At 44.8% G+C, this 14267-nt stretch overlaps 1 protein-coding gene across 1 annotated transcript in view; it reads left to right on the top strand.

The window, feature by feature from the left end:
* Positions 1 to 14267, top strand: part of NOC2L (NOC2 like nucleolar associated transcriptional repressor) — an 86080-nt gene that overhangs the window by 43571 nt on the left and 28242 nt on the right. Inside the window, exons 13-14 of the mRNA XM_069946493.1 lie at positions 2913 to 3026; positions 4584 to 4685. Coding sequence (XP_069802594.1) covers positions 2913 to 3026; positions 4584 to 4685 — 216 coding nt within the window. The remainder of the gene's footprint in view (positions 1 to 2912; positions 3027 to 4583; positions 4686 to 14267) is intronic.

The following is a 14267-nucleotide window of genomic DNA, read 5'->3' as shown; positions in this document are numbered from 1 at the left end:
TTAGGTTTGAACCTAAATGAACGATCAGCCGATGACACGATCATCGACTGATCGTTCTCTCTATTCCACGGAGCGATAATCGGCCGAATCGGCCCGATTCAGCCGATTATCACTCTGTGGAATAGGCCCCTAAGGCTGAACAACTCCAAGATCGAGGGCAGGGGATACCAGTTCTTCGCTGTGACCTTGTTGAGGCCCCAATAGTAGATGCAAGGATGGAGATACCCATCCTTGTTCTGTACAGAGAAGAAGCTGCCGCGCGCTGGAGGGGTGGACTTGTGGATGAGGCCTTTCTGCAGATTTTCCTTGATTTAGGCAGACATATCTCCAGTTTTCCCTGAACAGAGAGTAGATACAACTTTCCACGATGGGGCTTAGCACCAGGAAGAAGGTCTATGGGGCAATCATATGGTCGATGACGTAGTAGGGTATCAGCTTGCTTCTTGGAAAACATGTCTGCAAAATTCTGGTACAGGGCTTGGAGACCAGGCAATGGCTTGGAAAAATCCAACAGTAGTGAAGAGGAACGCCAATGAGAGGTCTGAAGACAGTAATCTGGACCCCATTACAAGATCTCCCTGGCCTCCCAGTCAAGGCTAGCGGCGTGGAGTGGCAGCAAAGGGAGACCCAACAGGATTGCTGATGAGAAACACGGCAATACGTAGGAAGTGACCTCCTCTTTGTATAGCGCGCCCACCTGGAGGATCAAGGGTTCAGTTTGGAGGTGAACAACCTCACTCAGGAATTTGCCTGTGATGGAAGAGATGGCCAGTGGTTTTACCAGTCAAACCAGCTGAGTCACTGTCTGTTCCCATAGACCACATAGGGGGCTTGTGTTAGAAGGTGTTATACAGAAAAGGGCCAGGCCCGTGCTATGAGGACCACAGGGCACTGATGCACAGACCTCAAAAACCAGTATGTATTACTTAGAGGGAAACATTTACATTAAAAGTTGAGAACTAGAAACAGGTTGCAAACTGCACATCTGCAGGTCTGAAAAAGACCTCTAGGTCAATAGACAGCTAACGCAGCCCCCAGAAAGGGAATCACATGTCCTGTGACTACAAAGGGAGGGGGAAGAGGGAGCTTTGCATGGTCAGAGTGGACCCAGAGTAGAGGATTTTCGAGCTCCAGAGCGGATAAGAATGAGCACAAAAAAAAAAAAAAAAAAAATGGGTGAAGGGTGCAAGATAGGTTATACATGTATATTAGAAATAGGGTGGTATTGGGAAGAGGGATTGTTTAGAATTTTGTTTTTGTTACCCGGATAACCCCTTTAATGATAGACAATCCTTGGAATTCCTCAGCCCATAAGCCCTATACACATTATAAAGAAATCACCTGAACCCCCCAATTTTGGCAGAATCAGACTAGACTGACTTATATGAAGGCCTCCCGAGTACTCCACAACTGATGATCTCAGAGAAGAATTGGGGTGTACTGTTTCCTTTCCTGTAGAATTTCTTTGCTGGCACCTGTTCTAATCTGAGACCATGAGACCACATTTTTTTCAGGGGTCTAATGTATACAGTGGTTATCTGACTCCTTGGGCGCCTGCTCCAAGGGAAGGAAATGAATCCATTAAGTTTTTTTAAGCCGATTATTTCATACAAGAACCTTTTCTTATAAGAGGTGTCCAGCTGCTGCTCTTTATTCAGTTGCTGACTATTATAGAATAGAGACAAGGTAACATTGCATAATATTTTGCAGTAGGTATTTGCTATTTATCGAGTATAATGGGCCAGCATGGTTCACAGACTGTCGTAACGTTAGACGGAGTAATGACAGGCTACAAATGCTGCAATTTCTTCTGATATGGCTTTTTTTCTCCCCTTCGGTAACTGGTAGGCTTTTACGTGAAGTGTTAGATTCTTAACCATAAATTCCATTGGATCCCTGCCCCTATTGGCCAGACATAAGGGAAAATTGCTGAATGTCTGATCTTCTCAAGCTGGAACTTCTGGCGTATGTTAAAACATTTATAATCCATCAATAATTGATTTTATTATGCTCACAACTTGTGTTCCACTTAAAAAAAAATAATAGGGGAAGCCATTATAGTGCGCACTACCTAACCTCAGAGGGGACTGGAATGAATGAGGAGAGGGTTGTGTATGTAGATAGGGCACAGGTAGAGTCACTCTTCTCTGTCGTAATTCTTCAGAAGCCTTTTAAGATTTTCAGGTAGGAGCCTTGGAAGACTGATGTAGTGACAATTTATTATAGTCACTATAGGCCTCATACACATAAAACTCGATGGTGGAAACCTCCCCAATCTGTGTCTATCCAGCTGTTGCCGAACTACAACTCCCATCATGCAATTATTTGCTGAAAGAGTAGTAGAGGCTTGGAACAAACATCCAGCAGAGGTGGTTGGTAAATCTACAATAACAGAATGTAAACCTTCCTGGGATAGACATATATATATATCCTAAGATAATAAGAAGGGAAATACTAAAAGGGCAGACTAGATGGACCCAGTGGTCTTTTTCTGCCAACAATCTTCTATGGTTCTATGCAGTGACATATGGTTGTCGGGGCATGCTGGGAGTTGTAGTTTGGTCACAGCTGGAGAGGAACACTGCTCTAATAGGTTATATCAGGGATGGGGAACCTTCGTCCCTCCAGCTGTTGCAAAACGTCAAATCATGCCAGGACAGCCAAAGGCCTATAGCGCTTGTGCCTCCTATCCATGTCTTTACATTGACAAGTCAGAGCAAAGGAATAAACGCCTAATGACACATTAGTTAATTACATATTAATTAGAATATACTAATCCGCTGGCAAGTTACCCGTCCTGGACGCCGGCCCAGATGTACAAACCTCGATGTGAGTGTACACAGCTGCAGCGTCATTTTTTGTGAGTTATAAGTCAAGCAGAAGGACTTACTTTTTTTTTGCTTTTCTTGCAGGTTTTCCAGCAAGTGAATTTTAACAAACGGCCGGGGCGGATTAGTGTAAAACCAATCAACTTCGCTGTGATCCTGAAGTTGTCCAATGTGAACCTCCAGGAGAAAGTGTTCAGGGTAAGTAATTGTCTGTTGTATCATTGAGTATAAGGGTCCATTTACACAGAAAGATTATCCAACAGATTATCTGCCAAAGATTTGAAGCCAAAGCCAGGAATGGATTTGAAAAGAGGAAAAATCTCAGGCTTTCCTATATGACCTGATCTCTGGTTATAGTCTGTTTCAGGCTTTGGCTTCAAATCTTTGGCAGATAATCTGTCAGATCTTTCTGTGTAAATGGACCCTAAGGTGATTCCGATTGAACAGTTCAAGACTATTCCCTTCTATGCTGGTGAACTATGTAACACCGCATGTTGTTTGGGCTGGAATCACACATGCAGTTTTTTGAGCCAATGCTGGAGGTGTATGCAGAGAGGCTGGGTAATATAAAAGAAGGATTTGTACAGGTGCAGCCGCTGCTTGTATGGTTGCCAGTGCACTATTCTTTCCTACCCTGCACGCTGTGCTGAATTGTGCATACAGGAGCAGGGGCTTCCTTTCATGGCATACAGTAGTACTATATGTCTTGCCGCCCATTTACTGGGCTACCTAAGAACTACTACTCCCTACTGCAGGAGTAGGGAACCTTGGCTCTACAGCTGTGGCAAAACTACAACTCCCACCATGCTTGGACAGCCAAAGCTATAGCTTTGGCTGTCCAAGCATAATGGGAGTTGTAGTTTTGCCACAGCTGGAGAGCCATGGTTTCCTACCTCTGTCCTACTGGATCTGCTTTTGGCTTTGGCTCCTAAACCACACGTGTAATTCCAGCTTTACAGCACTTATAACAGTTGTTAAAGCCGATGAAGAATATATCAAGTAAACTCGTCCTTACACAATTAGTGTTAATAGGCACTTCTCAAAAAAGTGCAACCTGGCCTTGCACTTACAGGAAACCAATAGCAGTATTCCTAGAGTCTAGTGAGCATGCATGGGTTAAGTGGCTGCCACACATTTTATGCACCACTTATCTCATCCTTATTTCCCCATACAGCAGATGTAAGGATACAACGCTGCCATTCCTATTCACAGAAACTATCAGGATCCACATACAGCTGTTGAATAGAATCTATAAGTTATACCTGTCCACCCTTTACAATTATACCGTGCTCACTATACAGCTGCCCTGCAACGGAATATATAAAAGCAGAACTAAGACTGGTAGCATGAAACTAACCAGCTCCTTGGAGAGATGGCTTATTGTATCCTAAGTTAGGGAAGTGGCAGGGATCACTTCTTCCAGCCTCCTCTTGTCACTTCTCGGGTCATGTTGTGTTGTAGTTCAGCTCGGATACGGCACTGTACAGGTGATGACAGGTTTCTTTTACAAACTTGACATGAGCACAGTTGGTGGTGACTTTTCCATCTGTCAACACGTCCATTGAGCTGGAATGGAATTGCTGTCCTAATATTTTATTTTTTATTAAGATTTGTTTGCCCACTGTTTGCTTTGTATGCCACTAAACGTCATATAACGTCAATTACTCGAATGTACGGGTCTTCTCTCTGATATCTAGACATGAATTTTACAATAGTCTCCACTAATTCTCCACATTTTGTTTGTCTTCTCTGCAGGATGGACTCATTGAGCAGATTTATGACCTGACATTAGAATATGTGCACACCCAGGCCCACACCATTGGATTCCCTGAACTGGTACTTCCCTGCATTATACAGGTATGATGGATCATTGCACATTGACCCCCCCCCCCCCCCCCCCCCCCCCCCCCAAAAAAAAAAACAAAAAAAAAACCACAAATCTTAATTTACTGGGAAACGCCCCATTATCTATTTGTAAGCACTGATGAATTTTCTTCCTTCACAAGACACCTGGCAATAAGGTTGTTGTCAGCAGATCCCGTCCTTATGACGTCCATATGTGTTCAGTCGGGCTTGTGGACAGAGGTTATCATCATGGCCGACCCATTTCAAGGAGCTGTGGTATAGATAATTGCCCAGATTTATAAATCTGTCCGAGACCAAAGTGTGTCTCGGAGAGATAGCAACCAATCACAGCTCATCTTTCATTTTAATTGAGCAATTTGAGCAATGAAACATGAGCTGTGATTGGTTACTATCTGTCTGAGACAAAGATCAGACACATTGTCGTCTCAGACAGATGAATAAATCCAAGCCATTGTTTTTCTGTGCAGAGAATTGATTCAGATGAGCTCATGCACTGGCTTGCTTTCATTAGTGTTTTGTCTTGTGTACAGTTTGTATTTCTATTCGTAACTTGCTGACCAGATAATTTTTCAGAATACACACCTAGCGGTTTGATTGTTATACTGCTCCACCACTGCTAGCTTCATCTGCTTTCCTTGGGGCACCACCCCTGTTTAGCCTAGCCACATCTGGTTTTCTTTGCTCAGGATGCCACCCCACTTTGCTGTGGGCTCTACTCTTACTTTGCTCTGGGCACCACCCTTTCTTAGCATTCTTTCTTATGTATATTTCTATTCGCACTACTGAAACACATATTGACTTTCTTCCAATATAGATTTGATTATGGGTTCATGTGTGGGTTCATATAACGTATGAGGTGCTCACTTCTACTGAAGATATAGGGGGAGATTTATGAAAGGGTGTAAATATACACCTGGTCTAAAATGCCCACAGTAACCAGTCACAGCTCAGCTTTCAGCTCTGGTAAAATATAAGAGGAGCTGTGATTGGTTGATGTGGGCAGTTTACACCAGGTGTATATTTACACCCTTTCATAAATCTCCCCCATAGTGTATCATGGTAGACATCAAAAAAGGAGAAAACTGTAGGGGGCACTCACCATTAAAAACGTATTCTTTATTCATTTTCTTCTTAAAACCATCATAGCAGGATGAGCATGGGAAAGGACGCCAGCTCCTTCTAATCAGTGCAGCAGCATGACGGCTGTTTCGCGTAGCGTAGGTTCGCTTCTACAGACGCGTCTGTAGAAGTGTACCTACGCTACGTGAAACAGCTGTCATGCTGCTGCACGCGAAACAGCTGTTTCTATTCGCAACTTACTGTGTTTGTCCAATAATCATTTAGTGTAATAGCTCATGCAGAAAGGCAGCGATCTTTGTCTTTCTGCATAAACCAAAATCCATCTTTCCACGTAAATACAAGTGGGTATCTCCTATGGGTTACCCAGGGGGCCCCTTCTACAGCTCACTGCGCCGACAGCGAGCGGGAAACTAGGAGCAACCAAGCACTGACCTGACAGGTCAGCTCTCACATGCTCCTAATATCGGGCTGTGTAGTATGGCCCTTAAGGTGGTCCTTCCCCCTTCAATAACTGACAGCCAAACAGTCTCTCAACCAGCCCTGGGCACTACTTTTACTTTGCTTTGGGCTCTATTCCACTTTGCTCAGGTGCCAACCCAGGTCTCTCTTTGCATTGCCCACCTATCTTCCTGTTTACTGACATTTAGAAAAGCTTGCTGAGACATAGGGCTTATGTCTTTTTTTTTTTAATATTACAACCTCCTTTATTACATATACAGCCTCCTTTAGCTTTTCAGCCCTCTGCTCTGATTCTCAAAGGGATAGTATTATTATAATATAAGGGGTGTATTGCGTATAAAATTATGTTTTTTGTCACTTTTTAACCAGTACGAACATAGAAACCCACAGCAGTCACTCCTTAAACTATAAAATCACAAAGACTGTTCAGCTGTTTTGTAGCTTGGAACCAGCTACTTCAGAGTTCACGGAGGCTACGTTTACAGTCAAGATATATAGGCATGAGGCTAGGCTTTGCTGAAAACATTAAATTATTTGTAGCCTATCAGGAGACAGATTAATAGTCCATGTGGAGGCTTTGTAATATATCCCAGATGCACATTGCGTTTCTCAGTTAATCATCTTAGCCTTGTCTTACTGATCTCCTGTGCTGAATAAGCCTGTGGTGGTAGATGTGCGTGCGTTGTCTGAAGTTACAGGTGTTTTTTGCACAGTGCATTGCACACAATTCTCATTGCTAGCTAAGCACTTGGAATTTTTTTTTCTTCTCCATTTTCCTGTCTTGACCATAAATCACTAGAATAAAAATTGCTATATTAAATAGTTCAATGGCTTCTGTGCCTAATGCTAGCCTTGTTATTTAAGCGACATTGCCTGTTGGTCAGAACAGAATTATTCCTCATTTATTTAATGTTGTCTGGATTTATTTGAACAAAAGATGTGGCACTTGTAGTCTAAACATTGGACCATACGGAGGAAATTGATTCATTTCGCCATATGTGGACTGACGTACTATGCATAAGATCCCTGCTGTTGTGTAACACAGCTGGGGGTGGGGGGATCCTGTGATTTTATACCCAGGGTCCGGGCCCTGCAAATCAAGTACAGCTTCAGTAACATTTTATTTCTTTACTCATACTAGTCCAGATCGTACGTTATTCCAGAGCTGCATTCATAATTCTGAAAACAGCCAATAGGCACAATGCAGATAGTTTAGCAGTTCTCCTATAATACCTTGGGAAGGGTTCATTATTCTGGTATCTGCAAAGTAACTGGTGTACAGGTTACTCATTGCAGTAGGAAAACCGCTAGAACAAGCTCAGTGCAGTCATTGAGCCAGCAGGGCATAAAGAAGGATTTCAGCTCTGAAGCCTGCAGGATTGTAAATGCAGCTATAGACTATAATACAGACTTGAACCCAGTAGAAGATAGGTGATATAATGGGGGGGGGGGATATAGACCATAGCAATCAATCAGATTGCTGCTGGAACCTAGTTGCTATGGGCAACTGCTTTACTGTTTGCACAAGATTTATTGTTACCCATAGCAACATAGCTCAGGTTTAATTTTATTAGAGCTTTGAATATTTAAAGGAGAAGTCCGTCCAGACACATTTTTAACATGCTCTTACCTCCCCCGCTCCAGTGATGGTTGCCGCATACCACCGCTCCAGTCCCTGGGTTTTTAGCCACGTCCTGGTCTGAGCGGGGACCTGGGTTGTGACACGCAAGGTCCACTCAGCCAGTCAGCGGCCGGGGCAGGACCCCACTATGCTGTGGCGTAACTAGAAATGGCTGGGCCCCCTAGCATACTTTTGATTGGACCCCCCTCCTTCCCAAGTGACCATTCTTTAGAAGTGCTTTTAGTTAAAGAGACATTTGCAGCACCTGAGATGCCTGCTTGGCCACCTGGTGCTGCAAATGATGATTGCTCAGGGGGCCCAGTGTATTGTAGGAGCTGGCCACGGGGCCCCCTGATGCGGTGGACCCCATAGCAGCCTCTATGGCTGCTACCGTGGTAGTTACGACCCTGCCACTATCTCCGCTGACAGGCTGAGAGGACCTCACACATCACAACCTGGGTCTCCACTCACACCAGGAAGTGGCCAGGGACCTGAGCGGCAGAATGCAGCCACCAGGGATGGAGTGGGGGAGGTAAGAGCATGTTACTACTTTTATCCTCCCCGGCACTTGCCAAAAAACTGGGTCTGGCCGGACTTCTCCTTTTAAAAACTGAGCTGTGACTGGTTGCTATGGACAAAAGAGAATATGGATATTAGAAGGCTTAGTTCACACGTGTTCAGTGTCCTGCTGTGAGTGAATGAGAGGGCGTGCGCTCCTCTGTTGCCACCGATCTCCGCTCAAAGAAGTGACTTTTGGCTCTGAGTGTCATGATCCACCTTCTCTGCATGGATAAACACCTCCTCTGCTAGCTTTTATAGGATGTAGCAAAATCAGTTTTTCTGCATACAGATGGCGGGTTAGACCAGGCCCCGGCTGTGCGCAGTCCCCTGGGTCATCATGATCCGTAAGCAACCAGGAGAAACCTTGAGATCTCTGCATTGCAGAACTTTTAGGTAAGTCAGGTTTTTTAAGGGTAGGCTTCTTCATTTAAGTAGCTTCTTGTCTAGAGTCCCCTCCTTTAATGTGCTACCCTGTTACATGGCGCTAATGGTGCCTTTTAGACATAGTCACATAAAGTAGCTATCCTCATTTTGTTTGCCATCCTTCAGAGCCCTTTACCCAGTACTCGAATCAATAGAGACTGTTCTAACTTAGAGAGTCTTGAAGTATCCAATGGGCTGAGGCTGGTGCCCATACACCTTCAATAACTGTCAGCCAAACGGTTATCTTTCCCATCCACCCTATACAAATGGTACGGCCAAACTGCTCTGGCAGGAGCTTATCTCTCTGAGAACAAAGGGGTTTGGCAGTGAAATTCCATCACTACCAACCGCTATCTCAGATGATGTCTGTGGAGTCTCAGGAGAAGACTGGCACTTACTGACAGACAGAGCTCTGTCAGTCCACTGTTTTTACCTATAAGGGCCCATTAGGAGCCCTTATGGTAAATACATAGGTGTATGAGCAGACTACCTTCTGCTTAACACCGTATGTACTGTTGTGTGTAAGTGACCCAAAGTTCAGAAGATGAGGAGATATCTGCTTTACTGCCTGTGCACTGATAACCCCTGACCTCTGCAGGAGGTTTGCACATTTTCCTACTTGATTGCTGCAGCTGGAGAACAGAGGTCAGAGGTTATCAGTGCAGTGAAGCAGAGATCTCTGTCTTCTGCTTGTTAGGCTAGGTTCACACTGCGTTTTCAGCATCCGTTTAACGGATCCGTTTTTTTTAACGTCCAGAAAAATAGGGTCAGCAACGTTTTTTGGTCCGTTTTGGTCCGCCAAAAAAAACGGATCCGTTTTTTTTTATAATGGAAGTCAATGGAAAAACGGATGCACACAAATGAATCCGTTTTTTGCAATCCGTTTTTCATGCGTTTTTTGCAAAAAACGGATGCGTTAAACGGATGCTGAAAACGCAGTGTGAACCTAGCCTTAACCCTTTTTTTGTGTTGCAGCATGTAAGTAAACATTGGGTCACTTACACACAGCAGTACAGCCCCCCTCCTGCACGGGCCCCATAGCAACTGCCTACCCTGCCTCTATAGTAGCTACGCCACTGCCTATCCCCATACAGTCCACCGAAAAAGTCAATGCCTTTTGTGTGACGTACACTTGGAGTTCAGCCCCATATCCTAGTTGGTTGGGGTGCAGTCTTTGTTCTTTTTGGGTACTGTAAATCTGCCTCAGTGTGTATGAATTCAGTGATACTGTATATGTTGGTGCCATCATTGAGGTGTGGTACGGTCCATCTATAATAATTCCATAGTTTGGCTTTAATCCTATAAGTACCATCATTCCATTTATGTCACTGTTGCGTTCTCGACTATTTTTACATGCGCTCCAAGACCTTCCGTAGACTGCTGCGATTAAACCTGCCGCGGACAAATGGAGCTGGTGAGGTGTGCGTCCATAGGTGACTTGTGTGGGTGTGAGTTGAGGCATAGCATAGAGAGAACAGAGAGTGTGTGTGTGTTTGTGTGTGAGCATCGTTGGCAGCCTGACAGCTTCTATCCAGATAATCGCCGGCTGGCGCGGCTCTTGGGTGATGCGCTCTTTCTGTCTCGGTGACATGCACTTTCCCCCCCGTGCTGGGAGAAAAAGAGCGAGGCGGCAGAGTTGTTTTGGCAGACTGCAAATCCCAGCTCCGGAGCGGCGTGTAGCTATTAGTCTCTCTTTATTAACTCTTAACTTGCAAGCATTAGTAGCTTTTTGCGCAGTGACAGCAGCCCCAGAATGTGCGTTACGTGCAGCAGCTCAGGGGTTACCGGCAGTGGTTTGGATGCTTGTCAGAGATCTGTTTTCATGTTGGGAGGCAGCAAACACTCCCAGCAATTCTATTTTCAGCGTGCAGCTGTGAGGGTTTCAGGATGTTTTAGTAACTGCGGGTCAGTCATCCCATATTAATTATGGCAAAGTTTGCCGAACGGCCCGCCGCTCCGAACGATGCCCTCTCATTGACCATTACCTTACTTCCGTCCTGTTTTTAACTTTTTTTTGGCTGAGGCAGGCGGCTATAAAAAGGACATTTAATCCCCTCATTTGGGTTAGGTTACACAAACTAGCAAATTAGTTTTTTTTGCAATTTTTCTTCTTTGCTTAACCCCCGTCGCACATATAAGGCTATTCTGTACAAAAAAAGGCCCAGGATACAAAGTGTGCAGATTCTGGAAACTGGATAGACACAAGGAGAGCCAGATGTAGCGCGCCGCGGGTCACACACAAACAGATTAGACTGCAGAGCCTTCGCAGCTGACGTTAGCACGGAAATTTGGAATCCTGCCCCCTTGTTCCCCTCCTTTACTCATGCGTCATCCATTAGACCACACGTTGACACGTAGGAGACCCCCAGGCTGTCTGCGGCTCAGGGCTCTGTTAGCAGTCACCCTCCCCTATCCCTGCCCCATCCCAGATGTGTACGCAGAGAAACTCCAAGAGGGGAACTGGGAACAGAGCCCGCAGTCTCCTGCCAGAGGGGTTTCTCTTAGCACGACTGCAGATGTGCAAACAGCCGCTCTGTGCTTTGTGGCGCGGCGGCCTCAGGGTGTGTACCGAGATTGGGGGGGTTTCGCCAGAGTTTAGAGATTAGCTAAATAATCCAAAGCTTTTTTAATTTGTCTTTTTGGAAAATAGTTTTCACATCATGGTAATTTCATTAGTGCTCTGGAAAGGTCTTACAGTGTGTCCTCAGATGCAGAATATTTCATCTCAGGTCCTCGTACTGAAAGGTCATTTTTTATTATTTGGTTAATTACGTACAGGTGAGCGAACGTGTTTGAATTGGATTGTAATAATCCAAAACTTCAATATGTGAGAGGCTGGTGTTAATCTCCGGCAGCTCCAGGAGATACCTAGGTCTGTATTGTGTTATGAAAGACGTGGAGGAAGCAAAGTGTCATGGTTCACTATAAGGAGGGGTGTACCTAATCCATGTGCGCCAGTTTTCCGACATACAGAAGTCACAAAATTTGGAGCCAAACACACTTGTACAAAAATTGCAATGTTTCTCACTTCCTACAACTCTCAAAGGGGCTTCAGATCAGTGGGGGTCCAACTTTCAGCACCTTTAATGATCAGCTGATTAAAGGGGCCGCCATGGTGTGGGTTCCTCTTCACTTACAATGCATTGTTTTGTACATTTGATGGAATTAGCTGCAATACCACTTAACACCACTATGGAATGTATGGAGCTGTGTCTGGTAATTGATAAAAGGCCATAAATTTAGCAAGAGTGTTGCAGCCTCCTTAATCAGCTGGTCATTGGGAGTTGGGCTGTCGCCAATCTGATATTGGTTGCTTTAGCCTAACATAAGCCAAATCTCCTTGAAAATCAAGCAAACAATAGCTGTTGGCTAAACCTTTGTTTCTTTGACAATGACAGCTATCTCTCCCCATACACATGAACATTTGGCATGGTTGAATGTTCATGCTTTCTCAATAGAAGAGGAGACGTACGGTTCAGGGAAGAAAAAGAGTGCTGCACCTCACACCTATGGCTGATACTAGTACCTCTCGGCTGCATAAAAAACATCAGAATTCTGTATGTGAATTGATCAAGCCACACTGCCCCATGTACCTCGTGCAGGTATCTAATACACATGGGTCCCTACACTAAGTCCACACTGTGCTGGTCAGTGACCACCACCCCCGCAGGCGTGCACAGTCAGGGAAGGGAGGCCATGGAACGGCCCCGCAACCCCCATGCCACAGGACCAGACCCAAAAATGCCACACCAAAACCCAGCCAGCACCACCGGCAGAGGAAGCTGCCCCCAAACAGCACAAGTCTGGATAAGGTATTGCACTCACCATAGCTATCAAAGATAGAATGGGACAGACAGGAGGGATTAAAACCATGAGCACTCAGATGTCTCCTGCTAATTGCAGTCATGTGGGTCTCACCAGGAGGAGTGCAAAACACGGAGAAAAGAGAGAAACAAAATACTGTTCAGGGAAGAAAAAGAGTGCTGCACCTCACACCTATGGCTGATACTAGTACCTCTCGGCTGCATAAAAAACATCAGCCTTCTTTACCATGAGAACTGTGAATCTGTGGAACAGTCTACCACAGGATCTGGTCACAGCAACAACAGTAGAGGGCTTCAAAACAGGCTTAGATAAGTTCTTAGAGCAAAATAATATAAATGCATATGTATAGAACTTATCACCCCTCCCCATTCCCTGTATCCATCCCCTCCGTGGTTGAACTTGATGGACATGTGTCTTTTTTCAACCATATTAACTATGTAACTATGTGTAACTATGTAATTGATCAAGCCACACTGCCCCATGTACCTCGTGCAGGTATCTGATACACATGGGTCTGTAGTTTGCTCTGGCAACTTAAACTCCTGAGAACAAAAGGTTAAAGCAGTTGAAAACCAACATTTTCAACCCTTCTGCATGTCAGGAGACATCAGTAAGCCATTAAATTTGGTGGGTTCAGCTGACTTTTCACTTATCAGGCAGATTCGGGCAGTTAACGCTCCGTGTAATAAAGACAATGATTAGCCGATAGGCCGATCATCGGATGGTCATTGTCTTTCAACATCATCGACTGCTGCTGGCAGTTTATCGCTAAGTGTAATAGCGATGCACAGCTGACTGCTAATGACAGTGTAAAGTAATCTAATAAAGATTATACTTACCTCTCCACACTCCCTGGTGTCCTCCTGGCTTTTCCCCACTGACTGCAACCGCTGCTGAAGCTACTGAGGCCACTTAGCCAATCACTGTGCGCAGCGCTGTCCTGTCTCGGCCAGTGATTGGCTGAATGACCTGTCATTTCAGAGACTGTTTCAGAAGTGCCAGTGGCGGCTGCGGTTAGCGGGAAACAGGCAAGAGGACACAGGAGGAGCCTGGAGAGGTAAGTATAATGTTTATTATTTTACACTTATACACTTTCAACAGCAAGGGCTGCACAGGCTTCAAGTCGTGTAATAGGTTCAGTAAGTGAGTGCCATGCGCTAGCAGATCGGTGCTCACTTACACTGTGTCATGTAATATGGCCCTAAGTCAAATGTAAAAAACTAGCCACCTTAATGTACCCTGAGCCCTAGGGTGACATCCTGGGTCCTAGTGTCAGAGGTTAACAGCAAACAATGAGATCGCCATTGTATCGGTAGGTTTTGGCTTGCATACATGTGGGTCGTTTTAGTATTCATAAATGTGTACTGACTAATGATATTCTTAAGGTACTGGATCCTAGCTCCTTATATAAAGTTTTAGGTTGATTGGTTTATCACCCATAATATAGCGTGTCACATGACCTATTTGCTTTCTAACTACATGCGTGTCCATATTCTAGGATATTCGATGTAGTTTTGGCGTCACCATTTGGAGGTAGCTTCCTTTAAAATACTTGGCAAAAGCTGGAATCAGAGAGAGCTACTTTGCACATCCTTCCAGTAATC

This window comes from Dendropsophus ebraccatus, chromosome 12, assembly GCF_027789765.1.
Source record: "Dendropsophus ebraccatus isolate aDenEbr1 chromosome 12, aDenEbr1.pat, whole genome shotgun sequence".
Classification (NCBI taxonomy): Eukaryota; Metazoa; Chordata; class Amphibia; order Anura; family Hylidae; genus Dendropsophus; species Dendropsophus ebraccatus.
This window is presented reverse-complemented; position numbering and strand designations above follow the sequence as displayed.